Source organism: Triticum dicoccoides, chromosome 4B (genome assembly GCF_002162155.2).
Source record: "Triticum dicoccoides isolate Atlit2015 ecotype Zavitan chromosome 4B, WEW_v2.0, whole genome shotgun sequence".
Classification (NCBI taxonomy): Eukaryota; Viridiplantae; Streptophyta; class Magnoliopsida; order Poales; family Poaceae; genus Triticum; species Triticum dicoccoides.
The window spans coordinates 22,940,013-22,957,034 of NC_041387.1; the positions used below are offsets into that span (position 1 = coordinate 22,940,013).

Genomic DNA, 17,022 nt, shown 5'->3' on the forward strand with positions numbered 1-17,022 from the left:
GCTCGGGGCTGGCCTAGGTAGACGGTGGCGTGCTTGGCTCCTGCGACAAGTGATGGGTTGGATCTAGGGTTTGGGCGGTAGCAGGTTTAGGGTTTGGTTGGCAGTGGCGGTGGTGGCCCCTCCCTCACGGGTTCGGTTGGCAACCTTGATTCCATGGATGGCATTTGTGAGGGTCCTTGGTCTTCTGCTTATTTTTCTTCTCATCTAGCAATAAGAGGGAATTTCAGTTTTACCCCTTACACTATTAGGAAAAACCTTATACACAGAAGTTTATCAGTAGCGAGGTTTAAAAATAGGCGCTACTGCTAATTAGTAGTAGCGTGGGCAGAAAAACCGCGATGCTAGTACAACATAGTAGTAGCGTGGCCATAAAAAACCTGCGCTGCTACTAAATTTTTTTCACCGTACCCCCTCAACAGACATTAATAATAGCGTGGGGTTAAAACCTGCACTACTACTAGATGGATAGGCGTAGCGCAGGTGGGCACCCGGCACTACTGCTATGCTACCAACCGTCCCGCTTCACTCCCACTCCATCCACCCCCGAGCCAGATCTGATCGAGACCCCGTCCACTCCGTCCCCCTTCCCCCCTTTCTCTCTCGCCCGCCAACATTAGCGCCGCCGCTCCCCAAACGCAACCCTAACCCTAGCCCCGCCGCCTCACCGCTCGAGCCCACCCGCGCTGATGGACCCTGAGCAGCCGGCGGCCGACCCCGTCGCTGCCGAGACGGAGGAGGAGGAGGAGACGAAGGCGGCCGATGCGGAGTAGGAGACGGAGAGGGATCGGTCGACCCAACTCAACTGGCATCGATTGTGAGCCCGCTGGCCCACCTGGAAGCGGCGCTGCCCCGCGCGCGCCCGCTCGCCGAGGCGGCGGCGATGGGAGCGGCGCGGATCCCGCCGCCCCACGCCCCTCCTTGTTGTATGGTGAGTGAGCCTGCCTCCTGCTGTCCCGCTTTGCTGTATCGATTCAAGCCGCATTTCCTGGATCAGGACATGGACGTGCGTCTGAACTTTGAATTGAATCTGCAGCTCGCAGATGCCAGGCTCACTCGGACGTGAAGGCGTCCCCTGCATCGGAGTCCAAGGATGTGGGGAGTTCGTCGCAGAGCTGGAGGATCAAGATGCTTTACGATGGTGAATGCCCGCTCTGTATGCGTGAGGTGTGTCACATCATCCACCCATGGTTTCTGGGACTGACTTATTATATTCAGCAATTGCATGTTCAGAGTGCGCTTGAACCTATGAAGCAGCTTAATAAGGACACATATTTGTACTACATGTTCCACTAGTGCCATAACTGAATGCTGGAATTGATGATTGTATGATATGCCATATGAATGCATGAGAATGAACTAATGTTAGGCGATGCTGGTAAGTGGTGCTGAGTCTACAAGCTAGTTTTGCCTTGGCTCAGTTATAGAAACAAAATATCCTGCGTCTATTTCATATCCTAGAGCACTTCTCAACTGTCTATATTTCTTTTTAAAGTCTGTGGTGATATCCTGTTTCTATCGTTCTTTTTCCATACCATTGCATTGAATCCCTTTTCCAGTTTATATTATTTGATGCTCAATCAACTGCGGAGAATGTTTTGCTATGATATGATACTAACTCGATAATGTTGCGGTCCTCAGGCATCCATGGACGCCGCCGCCACTGCTCCGACCCCGCTGCTAACACCCCATGGAGACTCTGCTCTCTCTCATGTCCTGCGTGTCCCGGCCATCAAACCAATTACCCTGAGGTGTTGCTTCTTTTCACTAGTGCAGTGTGTGTGTGTGCGCGTGTGCGTCTAGTATGAGCGAGATTCGACGGCACAAGATGAGCTCTTGTAGCGACGATTGATTCTCTGTTGTTCACACAAGTCCATGCCAATTTTGTCTTGTCTTGACACTTTACTTTCGGTTTTGCAACAGGGAAGACATCGATTTGATTTGGGTGGAGGTGACGTACACCAAATAGAAATTTAGAGTTATAGATGTTCATGAGCTGATGTCATTGCTGACCTTTGTCAATTTTAATTTGATCCCGGGATTAGCAATCCAGTAAAATCCCTTCATTACAAACTAATTGAGAGCAACCATCAGTTTAGTTTGGGAGGATGTCTTGCTAGAGGCGCCAGATTCAGTCCAATACTTGTTATACAGTTAGCTTCCCTCAAAATACATGATTTGAGGGCAGCCATCAGTTTAGCTTGCTGTCCCGAAATATATGTTCCTGGGTACAGTATTTTGATATGGGGGATTAGGCCTTGTTAGAGGTGGTATTGAAATACAACATGGAAATTTTAGAGGCTGTTCTGTAGATACTTAAACACATATCACTTGTCAGGTTTAGTTTGGTATGTTAAATCCTATGAAATTATCAAGGTGGGCTGTACTATGTTGGACAGAATTTTATGTTTGGACTTGGGTGAATGTAACCAGACTTATACTCTCAGATTTTGTCATAGTTGATGGTGTGAGGACTTATAATGTGATAAAGTATATACGTTGTTGCAACACCAAAATCAGTGAAATATATTGCCTTTTTTGCTGCCGATGATATCTCCTGGAATCTTTACTCCATAAAGTAAGGATTTAGATAACATCATATGTTCAGAGTTCAGTTCTTTTCTTATCTGAAACTAACATATTTTACAATGGGCGTGATGGATGTTGCAGGTTCATGGATGACAGCCAAGGGTTCATGCTCGGAAACGACTACATCTTGCTCCATGTTGTCGGCTCAGCTAGAGTCCTTAATCATGAGGAGATGGGACACGTCGATTGTTAGAGTACACTTGACAGGTGCATTTTGTGAAATTCAAGCCAGAAGATTGATAGCATGCTTGCCTGCTTGTTCTTTTCAGTTCAAATAAATGTTCCTTTTCTTGTTGAATCCAAAGTAGCTAGCGAAGATCAAGTGGAAAGGTTGTTGATTGTCCCAAAGTTCTTGGACCATTTAGTTTGATAGCCAGTGAGGAATTAAGCATATATTTTCGGCATGACCCCTTTAAATTGCTAGATGAGAAATAATCTTAACTTAATGGGTCTTGTGAATTGGAATATACCATTTAGTTGAACTGATGCAATATGGGTACTAACAAGTTTTCACTTTCTCGACATGGGCACAGGGGTGATCGACGCTGACTAGCGTGGCCGGTGGGCGCTGTGCTCTTCAACCACTCAGAGGCGGACTTCTCCGTGAAGCCGGTGGACTTTGTCGCGTAGATGATTGTCCAGGTGATTTCGACGCCGGAGATCGTCGAGGTGGAGGACCTTGACCCCACCGTCCGGGGGGAGGGAGGATTCGGGTCCACCGGCGTCTAAGCTCCAAGCCTTGGTAGATACATCTAGGGAAGTGGTCTGTTTAGGTTGGTGATGGAACACCAGGGAAGGTACCCACCTTTCGATGATCATTGTGTGTGTCTGATGTTAAATGCAATCTTGAGAATGTTATGTGACGTTGGTTTGGTTTGCACGGGACGTATTGCCAACCATGAATACTACATCTAACTTTTATTTTTTTTAATTCCTAAATTATTAGTAGTAGCGTGGGAAACAAATGGGCGCTACTAGTAGTTAGGTTAGTAGTAGCGTGGGAAATAAGAAATGGGCGCTACTACTAGTTAGGTTAGTAGTAGCGTGGGATATAAGTGAGCGCTACTAGTAGTTAGGTTAGTAGTAGCGCGGGTGCACCCGCGCTGCTACTAACTTTTAGCTGTAGCGCGATACTAGTAGCGCGAGTACCCGCGCTACTAGTAGCCATTTGCGCTGCTAGTAGCCTTTTCCCTAGTAGTGTTACTTTGAGATTTTTGACACAAATAACCCGTTTTAAACAGTTTTTCATGCGGATTACCCCATTAAGCGAGAGTTTTGCTGGTTTTATCCCCGTCTAGTGAAATGTTTGCCAATTTTTACCCCCATTTAGTGATATATCATGTGGGTCTCGACTGTTAGGTACACGTGGCAATGCCACAACACAAATTTTCTTTTAGTGTATTTTTTCCGGACCCGAATAGGTACAGTGGCTTAGGCGAACACGTTTTGTTTTCACGATCGACAGGTGTACGTATGCTCCTCCTTCACATCATGCAACTGCTTGTTCATTGCTTCCACCTCATTCTTCTTCACCAGATTTGCTTCCAAGTGCTGCATAGTACTGGACATAGTTCCACAACGCTTACCTGGCTAAAGGACCGCTAGAGGAACTATCCACAACCTAAAAAACTTTAACAGAGGTAAAAACTAGCAAAACTTCTGCTAAATGGGGTATTCCGGATGAAAAGTTGATAAATGATTAGTGCCAAAATATCAAAGTAGAAGGTAAAAACTGAAAACTCTAATATTCATCGTTGGTAGTGTACTGTAGATAACTTAAGATGATCTAACCACCAGTGCTCTAAATGTCCGAGTAAAGGGTGTATAAATTTAGTTGCCTTCATTTTAGAATTATTAAGATCAAACTATTGAAATCCTGATTTTCTGAAACAAAGAAATGTGGTGTAGATTTTGTGGTGTTTATGATAGCCTTGCATAGTAGGCCCTTTAACATTTGCTCACCGATCAGAGTTGCCGCCAATATATACTAGAATAATGAATAAATACGAAATAGAATCACATTCCAATTTACTTGATTGCTGGATAGATACAAAATGGAAGCACATCTGAAGCTTGTCCTTTTGAGTTGATCCATCAGTGTTTGCACAAGAAATGTTCTTTTACAGAATCACATATCAATGGAGTTTTACAGTTTAGAGTATTTCCTAAGAGATTCTCCCGCACTTTTCATCTCATCCGGCACCGGTAGATTACAGAGGAGCGTGACCCTTGCCTCGGCGATTTGAGGCCCTTCCCCCTGTGTGGATACATCCATCTTCCATAGCTTCACCTCCCATACCTTCAAATCCATTCCAGCAGCAACTATTAATTTCGATTAATTTCTAGCATCCTTTCATCATTCAGATTTGATAGCGATACACATTTATACAGGATAGCTTTAACAATTCCTTCAATGTCAGTGATGAGATCATGATATATATGTAGCATTATTCTCCTCTTAAGCACAGAACAAGTTGCGGGTTGTTTGTTTATACCAGGCACGTCAATTGCTCTGCCTACCAAACTTGATACTAACACAAAGTGCAGTTCAGACAGTTGTTTCAGAGTATCAATGAAATGTACTAACATCTGTAGCATGCAGCTTGCTTCAGTAAAAAAATCCACAGACAATTACCATGTGTCAATGAAGTGGAATTCAGACTTGCATAATCAGGTGTGCAAAAACACAATGGAATCGAAGGGGATCCACGCGAAATCACCATGTATGATTTGTTTAAGCTCCAATTATCATAGTGGTCTGACTAAGCGCAATAGTTAACCGCTAGCATACATACAGGGAAAATAGCAGGGGAAGCGAATTAACCTGGGTGGAGCGGCCGATGTGGACGGGGACGGCCCGCACGAGGACGGTGTCGCCGACGGCGGCGCTCCGGAAGTGGTTGATGCTGAGCTGCATGCCGGCGACGCGGCGGTAGCCCGACGCCATGTGCGCGCCCATGCTCGCCAGGCCCTCAGCGATCAGCGCCGACACGCCGCCGTGCAGCACCTTGAACGGCTGCCGGCCGGCCGGCCACGAACGCAAACACACGCGGCTTCTTTCAATACACACACAAAACAAAAGAAAAAGGTTTGCGTCTCGCTGATCGATGGTCGGGGTTAGGTAGAGGCGGCTGCAAGGGAGAAGGACGGACCTGGCAGCAGGTGTCCGTGACGACGAGGCGGCCGGTGAGCCGCGACGGCGAGACCTCCTCGATCTCGAAGCCCAGCGCGCTGAGCGGGGCGTCCAGCTCCGCCGTCTTGGTGCTCGCCGAGGCCGAGGCCGTGGCGTCCCCCATGGTTGACTGGCCGAGCCGAGGCGCGCGGTAGGGGGAAGGGAAGGTGTGGGTGCGGTGGCCGGTGGGAAACTGCGAATGGGTCAGCGCCCTGTATGCATGGCCTTTGGAAATTTTATTTTTTTAGGCAATTTGGAAGGTTTCGCTGAGAGTGACCGGCACGATAAGACCGGGAGAAGGATAGGATTATCTACCACTTTTTTTAGAAACATCAAATACAAGTACACACGCACACACTCACACCATCACACAAATCCACTCACACAACGCCTAGTGATACTCCATGGGGTGGACGAGCTCAGGAACAACGCCGTCACCTACACTGCATTGCTAGGGAACTCGATGAGAAAACCACAATTTAGTCCAGCTTAGGATGATGGTGGAGAAATCTGTTCCCGGGTGCCTCCCATCCTTAAGCTAACATGAACAAATGAAGACCAATGGAAACATTGGGTGACATGACTCTCGTCTCTCTACCTGCAATCATCGATTCTTTTTCTCTAATTGTGTTTCTCTTCTGTTCTCCTTCTCTTATTGTTTGGTGCTGCATGTTTGGACGCGTAATATAGCGAAGATGGGAATATATAGACACAGAAAAATGGAAAATCAGGTACCAACCAATCGATATTGTACTGACATTAATCGTAGGTGCTATTATTGCTTAGAGATGGCACTAGTTGGAAGAATTAAAAACCTCGCAGCATGTGTCCGTGACAATGACGCGGCCGGTGAGCCACGATGGCGAGACATCTTCGATCTCGAAGTCAAGGGGGCGTGGAGCAACGCGACCAACTCTGCCATCATGGCTGACTAGCCGAGGCGTGGTAGGGGGAAGGTCACGACCGGGTCTCGTGCAGGTGTGTGTGTGGGTGTGATCATCGTCATGTATGTATGGACTTTTTGGAAGTTATTAGTATAGCTGAGCGTTACTGGCACATCGAGGCTGGGAGAATTTGGTGAGAGACATGGAGCAATAAGGGGTTGTTTGGTTCCTAGTCACATCTTTTCATGCTATGTCACATTTTAAGTTAGGTACTTTAATCAACTTAGCTACTACGTGTTTGATTTTAACCGTATTTAGGCGAAGATTCTTTTTGTGAGAAATAAGCCAATATGTCCTATACATGAAAAGTGTGGCAAAATCCCTTAAGCAAGCACTGGTGTGGCTAAGATTTTGAACAACTAAGGTAAGGCAAGTGAAGCAAAAATAGTATGGTAAATAATGCCAAAATTAGTCACTAACCAAACAAGTCCTTAGTACTTTTTTTGTATTTTGAAGCCAACGCCACCAGATAGTCACAGAACACCCGGATGTACTTACAATTTAGTGGTTCTTTACTGCAAAGTTGAATCCAATAAAACACAGAAAACTCTATCAACTATGATGCATTGCTACCCGCAAAAAAAAACGCAATACTACATTGCTAGGGAATCTGGTGTCTATTTTATCTTGGAGAAAACCACAAGTTAGTCTAGCTTAGGATAACAATGCAAGAATCCTTTCCTTGATGCCTCTCATCCGTAAGCCGGCATGGATAAATGAAGACAACAGAAACATCAGGTGATGCTACTCGGATCTCTCTTATTGCGATCATCGATTTTTCTCTATCTGTGTTTCTTTCATGTTCTCCTTTTCTGATTGGCCGCGTGCTTTATTTGGACACTTTATATAGCAAAGGCGGGAACATATAGGCATAGAAAATGTAAAATTAGGTGTCAAGCAAGCAAAATTGTATTCATACATAGTAGGTGGTATTAACGATTAGAGGTGGCATATGAGTTACTGCAAATAAAAAGAAAAGGAATAAAAAATAAGACAATACGTGACTTGAAAAATATTTATTGACTTATCCATTTATAGTGTTAGGACCTCTTTGGGATCACATGTTTGAGAAACATGGGATTATAAAAATCACATGAATCCCACAAAGTTTTCAAGTGCAAAACAAAGAATTGTGAAAGAGCAAAATTTTGCAATATTTGTCGTTTGGATGGATCGCCAAGAAAAAGAAACACATAAAAAATGTGTTCATCCTACGTTAACAAGTTGAAAAGTTTTGAGTGGATGTTTAAATTCCTATGCAAGTGAGGCATACAAAACCAGTCCATGGGAGAAAACATATGCATGGGAGGAGGAAGAAGGCTAAGCTGGTCGGAAGGAGTTGGTGAGTCCACAATGACGACGAGAGCTAGCACAATCGATAAATTTTATTAGAGGCAACTCTTATTTGTGAATGGCATGACAAAACATTGTTGGTTTTGAGAGCATTCACAATGCTTAGAGGCTTGCGCTAAGCCCCACGACCAGCCTCTAAGTTTATCCCAAAACTCTATAGTGTGTCATTCCTCTATCGTGGACCTTATATGAACCTAAAAAAAATGTGTCATGCTTCTCTTTCATCACTTTTCTCTGCTACACTTGATATTACATCAATGAAATGTAATATCTGTAGCATACATCATGCTTCGGTAAAAATAATTCAGTGACTAGGAGGCTTATAGTGTCAGTGAGGAAATCCGTTCCGATGCCTCTTATCCTTAAGCTTTTTTTCAGCAAAAGAGGGATTTCCCCCTTCGATTTCATATAAAGAAATCAAGATCCAGTTCAGACAGATTCGTCTCACTTCCGAACATAGCTAGACTAATCAACACAGCACTTACTACCAAGTCTCTTGCAGGGAAGCGAGAAAGGCAACAGCAAAGCCCACCAAACTAAGATAAAAGCTACGTAGAATACGCAAAACGCCTGCCAGAGGACGAAGACCAGTACTGCTATGGCCCTTCCAGTCTAGGGACGCGCAGCCTCCACCCCTGCGCGGCACGGTACACTTCCTTTGCGACTTGTTCTACCATCCTTGCTTCCAACACCTCCCATCCTTAAGCTAACATGAACAAATGAAGACAATGGAAACATTAGGTGATGTGGCTCTCGTTTCTCTTATTGCGATCATAGACTTTTTTTTTCTCTAATTGTGTTCTCTTCTGTTCTCCTTTTCTTTGTGTTTCTCTCATGTTCTCCTTTTCTTATTGTTTCGTTGTTGCATGTTTGAACGCTTATACAGCGAAGATGGGGATATATAGACATAGGAAATGTGAAGAATTAGGTGCCAAGCAATCAATAATGTATTGGCATAGCCGTACATAGTAGGTGGTATTATTTCTTAGAGATGGCACTAGTTGGAAGAATTAAGAACCTAGCAGCATGTGTCCATGACAACGAGGCGGCCGGTGAGCCGTGAGGGCGAGACCTCTTCGATCTCAAAGTCAAGGGTGTGGAGCAGCGCGTCCAGCCCCGCCGTCTTGGTGCTCGGCGGGGCCGGGGTTGTGGCGTCCCCCATGGCTAACTAGCCGAGACGTGGTAGGGGAAAGGTCTATGTGCGGGTTCTATGCACGGGTGCGTGTGTGTGTGGTTGCGGGTGAGGAACTCGGAATGGGTCAGGGTCGTGTATGTATGGACTTTTTGGAAGTTATTAGTATAGCTGAGCGTCACTGGCACGATTGAGGCCGGGAGAATTTGGTGAGAGACGTGGAGCAATAAGGAGTTGTTTGGTTCCTAGTCACATCTTTCACGCTACGTCAAGGAAAAGTGTGGTTAAGATTTTGAACAACCAAGATAAGACAAGTAAACCAAAAACAGTATGGTAAACAGTAACAAAATTAGTCACCAACCAATTAAGTCATTAGTACTTTTTTGTATTTTGGAGCCACCACCACCAGATAGTGAGAGTACACCAGTATGTACCTACAATTAAGTGATTCTTTGTTGCAAACACGAATCCAATAAACGAAAGAACTATATCGACTATGCTGCATTGCTACCCGCAAAAAAGGAAAGGACAATGCATTGCTAGGGTGTATGTTTTCTCTTAGAGAACACCACAAGTTAGTCTAATTTTGGATAACTGTGCAAAAATCCTTTCCTTGATGCCTCCCATCCTTAAGCCAACATGGATAAATGAATACAACATAAACATTAGGTGATGCTACTCAGATCTCTCTTATTGCGACCGTCGATTTTTCTCTATATGCGTTTCTCTCTTGCTCTCCTTTTCTTATTGGTCCGGTGCTTCATCTTTGGATACTTTATATAGCAAAGGTGGGAATATATAGGCATAAAAAAGTGCAAAATTAGGTGTCAAGCAAGCAATATTGTATTCATACATAGTAGGTGGTATTATCGCTTAGAGATGGCATATGAGTTACTGCAAATAAAAAGGAAAGAAATAAAAAAACAAGATAATACATGACTTGAAAAATATTTATTGACTTCTGGATTTATAGTGTTAGGACCTCTTTGGATCACATGTTTGAGAAACATAGGACTATTAAATCACAAGAATCTGACAAAGCTTGCAAGTGCAAAACAAAGAATTGTGAAAGGGCACAATTTTGCAATATTTGTCGTTTGGATGGATCACCAGGAAAAAGAAACAATAAAAAAAGTATGGATCCTATGTTAACAAGTTAAACAGTTTTGAGTGGATGTTTAAATGCCTATGCAATTGAGGCATACACATCCAATCCTAGAACAAAGCATATGTATGGAAGGAGCAAGAAGGAAAAACTGATCGGAAAGAGTTGGCGAGTCCACGATGACAACGAGAGCGCAATCCATATATTTTATTAGACATACAACTCATATTTGTGAATATTAAACAGGCCAAACATTACTTGTTTTGAGAACATTCACAGTGCTTAGAGGCTTGCTTGCCTCTAAGCCGAGCCCCACAACCAGCCTCCAATTAAGTGTATCCCAAAACTCTGCGATGTGCCATTCCTCTATTGTGGACCTCATAAGAACCTAAAAAACATGTCTAATGCTTCTCTTTCATCTTTTTTCTTGGCAACACTTGATATGAGTGTAACCCTCGGGTTGACAAAGGGACCACATTTTATATTTCTTATTGCCTTGATGTCGCCTCCAAACCTAGAGGCGACGTTAAAAAAAATAGCCTAGAGGCATTGGTTTGTAATCTGGCAGGATGCAAAAGGCACCAATGTGGATGAGGATGTGGATTTGAACTTCTTTTACCATCACACATAAGATTGTTGCTTATAGCATGCCTGTCACTAGGTATAACAGTCCGTGATCAGATGGTTCTTTTCATTTACTCGCCTGAAAATCATTTTCCTGATCTCTACCATAGTGCGACTATGTCTCACTTACAGCAAGACGTAGCGCAGCCTCACGTAGGTGGCTGCTAGAATGGGCCGGCCCAATGTGGACCACAATCCTTCAACATTTGCCTCCAGTTTTTTTCCTTTTTTTCTTTTGCCTATATTTCGAAATACTCTAAATATATGTATTATAAAAAATCACTTTATAGACAAAAATGTTTCTAATGTATACGAAAATTGTAAAATGTGTATGAGAAAAATAGACATCAAAACATATATATAAAACAAATGTTGATCATGTATTCGAGAAATATTAAATGTGTGTGTAAAAAGTGTTCCCGATGTATGCAAAAAAAGTACAATGTCTAGACAAAAATTTATATATGTTTTCAAGAATGTTAATCATGTATTTATAAAAACCTGTATTTAAGAAATGTTCCTGACGTATACAAAAAATGATACGATATGTATGAAAAAAATAGACATAAAAAAGTATAAGTTTTCAAAAAAAAAATCATTTATTTGGAAAATGTTAAATGTGTATATAAAGAAATGTTCTGGTGTGTATGAAAAATGTAAAATGTGCATGAAAAAAGTTAACATGAAAATATATGTTTGGAAGACATGTTAATCATGTACTCCCTCCGGCCCAAAATAAGTGTCGCTTATTTAGTACAACTTTATACTAAATCAGTGACACATATTTTGGGACTAAGGAGTATTAAAAAAACAATTCAACGTCTACAGAAAAAAGTTCCATGTATTCAAAAACATGTTAAACGTGTATTAAAAAACTGTTCCTGTTCCATATAAAAGGGAAAGAGAAAAATCAATAAAAACCGGCAAAGGAACAAACAAATGAAGAAACAGTGCAAAAACTAGAAACAATGAAAACCGACAAAAACAAAGAAGATGAATGGAAACCAAGAAACAAACAAAGAAAATGGAAGAAAAATAAAGATAATAGAAAATAAAATAAAAAACCAGTGAAAACGAAGAAAAGAAACAAAGAAAATCAAAGAAACAAGAAAGAGGAAAACAAAGAAAATTGATAAAAAACAGAAATACCAAAGAAAACCGTGAAGAAATAAAGAAAACAAAATGCAGAAATAGAAAGAAGAAAACATGACCAAAAGGTATATATGATTATTATTACCCTTTTCCTTATACTTCTGTGTAACTGCTGCATATACCGGTAATAAAGGAATAAATCCAAAAAGGTATATATGATTACTATCTCCCTTTTCCTTATACTTTCGTGTTTCTGCCAAATATGCTGCTTAATATCAGCAATGGTTTTAACGTTCCAAAAGGACACATCAACATCGTATAACCTAATCATTTTTTTTGTGGGTAGTATGTCCTAATAATTCCTGGGTAATTCGAGGCATCAATTATCCATGTGAATTATGAAGGTCCTTTCTGTTGGAAATTAAGAAACTAGGAAGCTTGCAAGCAATACTTTGCATCATCATCACATATCAATCGATAATCCCATGTGAAGATTGTCCCTGTGAGCTTTATACAATTTGGGTATTTTCTAAGATTCCCCCCTGCACTTTTCATCTCATACGACACAAGTAAATTACAATGGGTGTGACCATTGCCTCGACGATTTGAGGTCATGCATTTCTCGTGTGTGGATGGATCCTTCTTCCAGAGCTTTACCACCCATCCCTTGATATCCATTTCAGCACAACTATTTTGGTTAATGCTTATATCATTTATCTATGTGATTTCATAGTGATAAGCGCCTAAAAAAAAGTAGTTTTAACAGCTCTGTCGGTGCTGATGAGCTCACGGATAAAGTCGTCGGGTGTTTCATCTCTAGATGAAATTTTTATGTTGCATTATTTTCTCTTAAGCGAACAAAACTTGCAGTTTATTTACGTCATGTCTGTTACTGTGCTAACTATCTTACAGTCACTGAGAAAGAGATCTCTAAGAGTATTTCCAACGGTCAAACTTGATATCTAAGCCTATGTGTGAACATCGTATGGCCAATTTCTTGCATAGTATTTCAAAACAAGGAAAAGCTGGCCAATTTCTTGCATGGTATTTCAAAACAAGGAAAAGCGGTACAGATTTTTGCACAAGTTTACTATTTGGCACATTGGGCATCCTTTTCCTGATACCTCCCATCCTTATGCGGACAGATTCAAAGAAAATTAAAATACCATGAAACTTGAAATATGTTTGCGCTACACCTGATATCTTTTCTTCATGTTTGTTAATCTCTTATAACCAAGACTGGGAAGACAACCCCGCAAAAAAAAAAAAGACTGGGAAGACAGGGAAAAGGGGACATGGTATTCATGACAGCATTTTACATTGTAGGCCCTTTAATATTTGCTCGCAGATCAGAGTTACTGCATATACATACTGGAATAATGAATACATACAAAATTGAAGCACGTTCCCAACAAACGTGTATAAGATTTTTCTAACGTGGCCAATCGAACTGTTTTGAGGTCTTCGGCTCTGCTCGGTGTGACGGCGCGGTGGAGCGATGGTGGTCCACGGGAGGGCTGGCCGCTGCCGGATCTGGCCGGGTATGGTCGAATTCGGCCGGCCAGCGGTGGTTTCCTGCTACGGTCTTGTCTCCGCGTGGTGCGGTGACTGCAGCGCAGCGGGCAACCTCTTGTCACCGGGCCTGGCGTGGCGATGTTGGACTCTGGGGCGGCGGCCTCGGGACGGTTGTTGATGTGTCGGCAACGGTGGAGTTCACGCGGGTGACGCGGTGGCCGCGGTGTTCTTGGCGGAGGGTCGCTCGTCTCTCCTGTCTGGGCAGCGAGGCGTGGTGGTGGTCCTTGCATGGCGATGGCGCGGTTGCTGTGCAAGGGTGCGGCGGCGCTTGTGGGCGTCGCTTTCTTCCATGGAGGCGCCGCCGTGGTGATTTGGGCATCCTCAACTCTCGGGTCAAGGTCTCAAGGCGAAAGTCAGGATTCTGGTTGGGTCAGGCGGCGGCGTCGTTTTCCCTTTTGGGGGTGACGTCTTGGGGATCTTGGTCCCTTTTGACGTGCACGGCATCGCGGTCGGCAGGTGCCCGGCTGGCGGTAAGGTTGGTGTGGCGTTGCGACGCGTGTGGCAATGACGATGGTGGTGAGCAGAGCTGAGTCGTGGCTTGTCCTTTTGATGTCGAAGGTCCGGTGCGTCAATGGATGTGCCTATGTTGGTTTCTGACTGTGACATAGAAGACGGATCTGCGGGCGGCAGGGCCGTTGCGGCAATGATGACTCCATGAGGGCGGTTTTCAGCTGATGGTGCTCTCCGGATGTTGCGCATGACTAGGTCGGTGCGAGGCTGGCAACTTTCTTCTGTGAAGCTCGTCAGCAAAATCGAAGCTGCCATGTCCTAGACGTTGCGGTCGACTGTTTGGCGTTGTTGTGGCCAGGTCGTCCGCATTTACCTCTTTGGGATTTGTATCTAGGTTTTTGTCTGGTTTTTCTCTAATTAACCGGGCAACTCTCTTCGGCAAATCTTTTACCTTGTTTTAAAAAAAGGGCGGGAAGGAGGCTTTGCCAGGTTGCACGTACGTGACGTGAATCCTCATGCATGGTCCGAGTCGGAATCGAACTCACACACCGCCTATATACATAGAATACGCGTAGCGTGTCCATAAATTTGGAGACTCACGCCGAACACCTCTCATCTCCACGATTACCCACACGACTCGCCGACTCGCCGACCAACCGATGGCGGCGGCAGCAGCACCAGGAGCGTCCGGCAGTGGCCCCGCCGGGGCGGCCGAGCGGCGCCTGAGGATGATGTGCAGCCACGGCGGCTGCTTCGCGCCCTGCGGCCCGGACGGCGCGGTCCGGTACGTCGGAGGCGAGACCCGCGTCGGTGCCGCGCGGGGTCTCGTTCCGGGAGCTGGCCGCAAAGCTCGAGGAGATGCTGGTCAGCGGCGGCCGCAAGATCGTGACAACGCTCCGGTACCGCCTCGCCGACGACGAGGAAGTGCTCGTGTCCGTCACCTGCGACGAGGAGCTCGCCCACTTGCGCGACGAGTACGACCGCCTGCAGGCCACCCGGCCGTCGGCCACCTTCCGGGTGTTCTTCTCCGGCGTCCAGCGGCCCGCGGCGTCTGGGCGTCCCCCGCTGCACCCGGGGACGCTGCGGCGCGTGCAGAGCGACCCGTGCACGGCCGCGCGCGTCGCCGGTCCACGGCCGATGCGGCGCGTGCAGAGCGCGCAGGACGTCGCCGGATACAGCCGCTTCCAGCAGTGCTACTACGACAAGCCGCGACGCCGCCCCGACCAGTACGCGCCCGTCCCGGCGCCGCCGATGCGTCCACGGCTCTCCGCCATGTCCAAGAACTCACACGGTGCGACCCGAGAAGGCCGGGAACTGATGAAGGCCAAGGCGACGAACAAGAAGGCAGCAGCGCTTTACGGGAGCTGGAGTGAAATTAGGGTTTAGCTCTTCACAAGAGAACACTAGAGCTGTCCTCTCACTGACATGTACTGTACTACTACTAAAGAGAGAAAAGTTGTAAAACAATATGTGTACAGATGATTTCCAGTGAAATATCTCATGTCCTCGGTTATTTGTCCAGGATCAACTTTGACGATTCCTGACTTATCTGTCGACTGTAACAAAGATTAAGCTAGGAACATATTTGTCCAGGATCAACTTTGTTGATTCATAATTGTATTACAGGAAGAACATTCTTTGGTTCGCTGGAGTACAAAATTCACTTGCAAAATAGAAGTTTCTCTTTTTTGATAAGTTGCAAAATACAAAGCTTGATCAGCTGCCTCCTTGCTCCTCGCTGATTACATGTTCAGAACTACGCTACGAAATAAAAGTTTAAATCCACAAAGGAACGTGGATTAAAATCTCTAGAAGATAATATTTGCCCTCGAGAGAATCGCATCATCAGTACTGAAATGTTGAGAGGACTGAAATGTTGGCAGTTGTTTACCACCATAAGTTATTTAGGAACATCTTCAGATCAGATTCTTGCTAGCCACCGTAAATTAGGCTGGTAGACCAGACTTGCTGGACGCATAATTCTGTCGTTTCCATAGAGTTTCATCGACAACTCCAGGTTAGCCAATCAAGAAAATGAGCCTTTGTTTACATGGATGAAGCAACTGAATTATCGGAAACAAGGACAGTTTACGAATAACAAGCACAACAAACTCCAGTCTGCCCCCTTTGGCCATTGATCAGCACAAGTAACGATCAGGATAGCATTCCTTTCCATACCGGTCAAACCAATTCCAAACAAGATAGCAAGTTTTATAGCGACAGAAGAAAAGTAACACCCAGCATCGGTGTCGTTTTAATTTCTGAGAGGCTCTTTTAACATGTCCAGAGTATTTCAGTGAGATACATCAAATCCGTACATGTTTACTTCTGCGTTCATTTTTCAGAAGAGATCAGACGGAACCATGGAAGAGGCTGGCATAGAGCAAAATAACACTAAGAAGATAATGGCTCAAGTTACAATCAAAATGCCGCGTATGATCTGGACCGGCAGATCAGTACACATGACAGTATCATCCTTCGCAAATTTATGAAAGTAACTTGTACCACCCACCCAAATCTATGTACAAAGAACATACAAGAACAGGGCCTCTGATTGGGCAAGTAAATGATCAAAACAATTAGCAGTGGGTAGCCGTAGACAGGTAACAGCCTGAGAAGCACGGAATGCCACCAGAGGTTGCCGTTTCAGAAACTGAATGGGGACAACAAAGTGAGCCTGCAGCAGCACATTGAGTTTTATGTACTCGTTAAACCACAAAAGAATATGAAGACTTATGTCAATGGTCAGATAAGTTCTATTTATTTTATTATGGAAATTATTATTACTTATTAGTCCATGTCAGACAGTTATTAATATGCAAAGCAGAAGCAACTGTACACAACAATTTTCAAAATCTAATGCATTTCTTTGTCTTTGGTACACCAATTGGAGTTAGCTTCAAAATCAGGACAGGTTATATTAGCATTCCCCCCGCGCCAAAAGTCATAATTCCTGTTGGATGAGACCACATTATCACCCAAACTAAAA

General features: G+C 44.4%; 2 protein-coding genes across 2 annotated transcripts; one reads left to right on the forward strand and one right to left on the reverse strand.

Moving 5' to 3' along the window:
• Positions 1 to 515: 515 nt before the first annotated feature.
• LOC119294693 lies at positions 516 to 3,489 on the forward strand. Its single transcript, XM_037572934.1, has 5 exons — positions 516 to 928; positions 1,034 to 1,164; positions 1,639 to 1,748; positions 2,668 to 2,793; positions 3,120 to 3,489. The coding sequence occupies exons 1-4, from the start codon at positions 760 to 762 to the stop codon at positions 2,777 to 2,779; spliced, it is 522 nt and encodes a 173-aa protein (XP_037428831.1). The 5' UTR covers positions 516 to 759; the 3' UTR covers positions 2,780 to 2,793; positions 3,120 to 3,489.
• Positions 3,490 to 4,599: 1,110 nt separating this feature from the next.
• LOC119294694 (1,4-dihydroxy-2-naphthoyl-CoA thioesterase 1-like) lies at positions 4,600 to 5,952 on the reverse strand. The gene is made up of 3 exons (XM_037572936.1): positions 5,739 to 5,952; positions 5,411 to 5,602; positions 4,600 to 4,885 (listed from the first exon to the last, which is right to left on the reverse strand). The coding sequence occupies exons 1-3, from the start codon at positions 5,880 to 5,882 to the stop codon at positions 4,733 to 4,735; spliced, it is 489 nt and encodes a 162-aa protein (XP_037428833.1). The 5' UTR covers positions 5,883 to 5,952; the 3' UTR covers positions 4,600 to 4,732.
• Positions 5,953 to 17,022: the final 11,070 nt, after the last annotated feature.

What these genes read in the sequence shown, in the direction of transcription:
- LOC119294693 (XM_037572934.1), top strand. Translation starts at nt 760, where the DNA reads ATGCGGAGTAGGAGACGGAGAGGGATCGGTCGACCCAACTCAACTGGC. An exon ending in ACGCCCCTCCTTGTTGTATG is followed by an intron (nt 929 to 1,033) that starts GTGAGTGAGCCT and finishes TTGAATCTGCAG; the next exon opens with CTCGCAGATGCCAGGCTCAC. An exon ending in GCCCGCTCTGTATGCGTGAG is followed by an intron (nt 1,165 to 1,638) that starts GTGTGTCACATC and finishes TGCGGTCCTCAG; the next exon opens with GCATCCATGGACGCCGCCGC.
- LOC119294694 (XM_037572936.1), bottom strand. Translation starts at nt 5,882, where the DNA reads ATGGGGGACGCCACGGCCTCGGCCTCGGCGAGCACCAAGACGGCGGAG. An exon ending in TCACGGACACCTGCTGCCAG is followed by an intron (nt 5,603 to 5,738) that starts GTCCGTCCTTCT and finishes GCCGGCCGGCAG; the next exon opens with CCGTTCAAGGTGCTGCACGG. An exon ending in ACATCGGCCGCTCCACCCAG is followed by an intron (nt 4,886 to 5,410) that starts GTTAATTCGCTT and finishes ATGGATTTGAAG; the next exon opens with GTATGGGAGGTGAAGCTATG.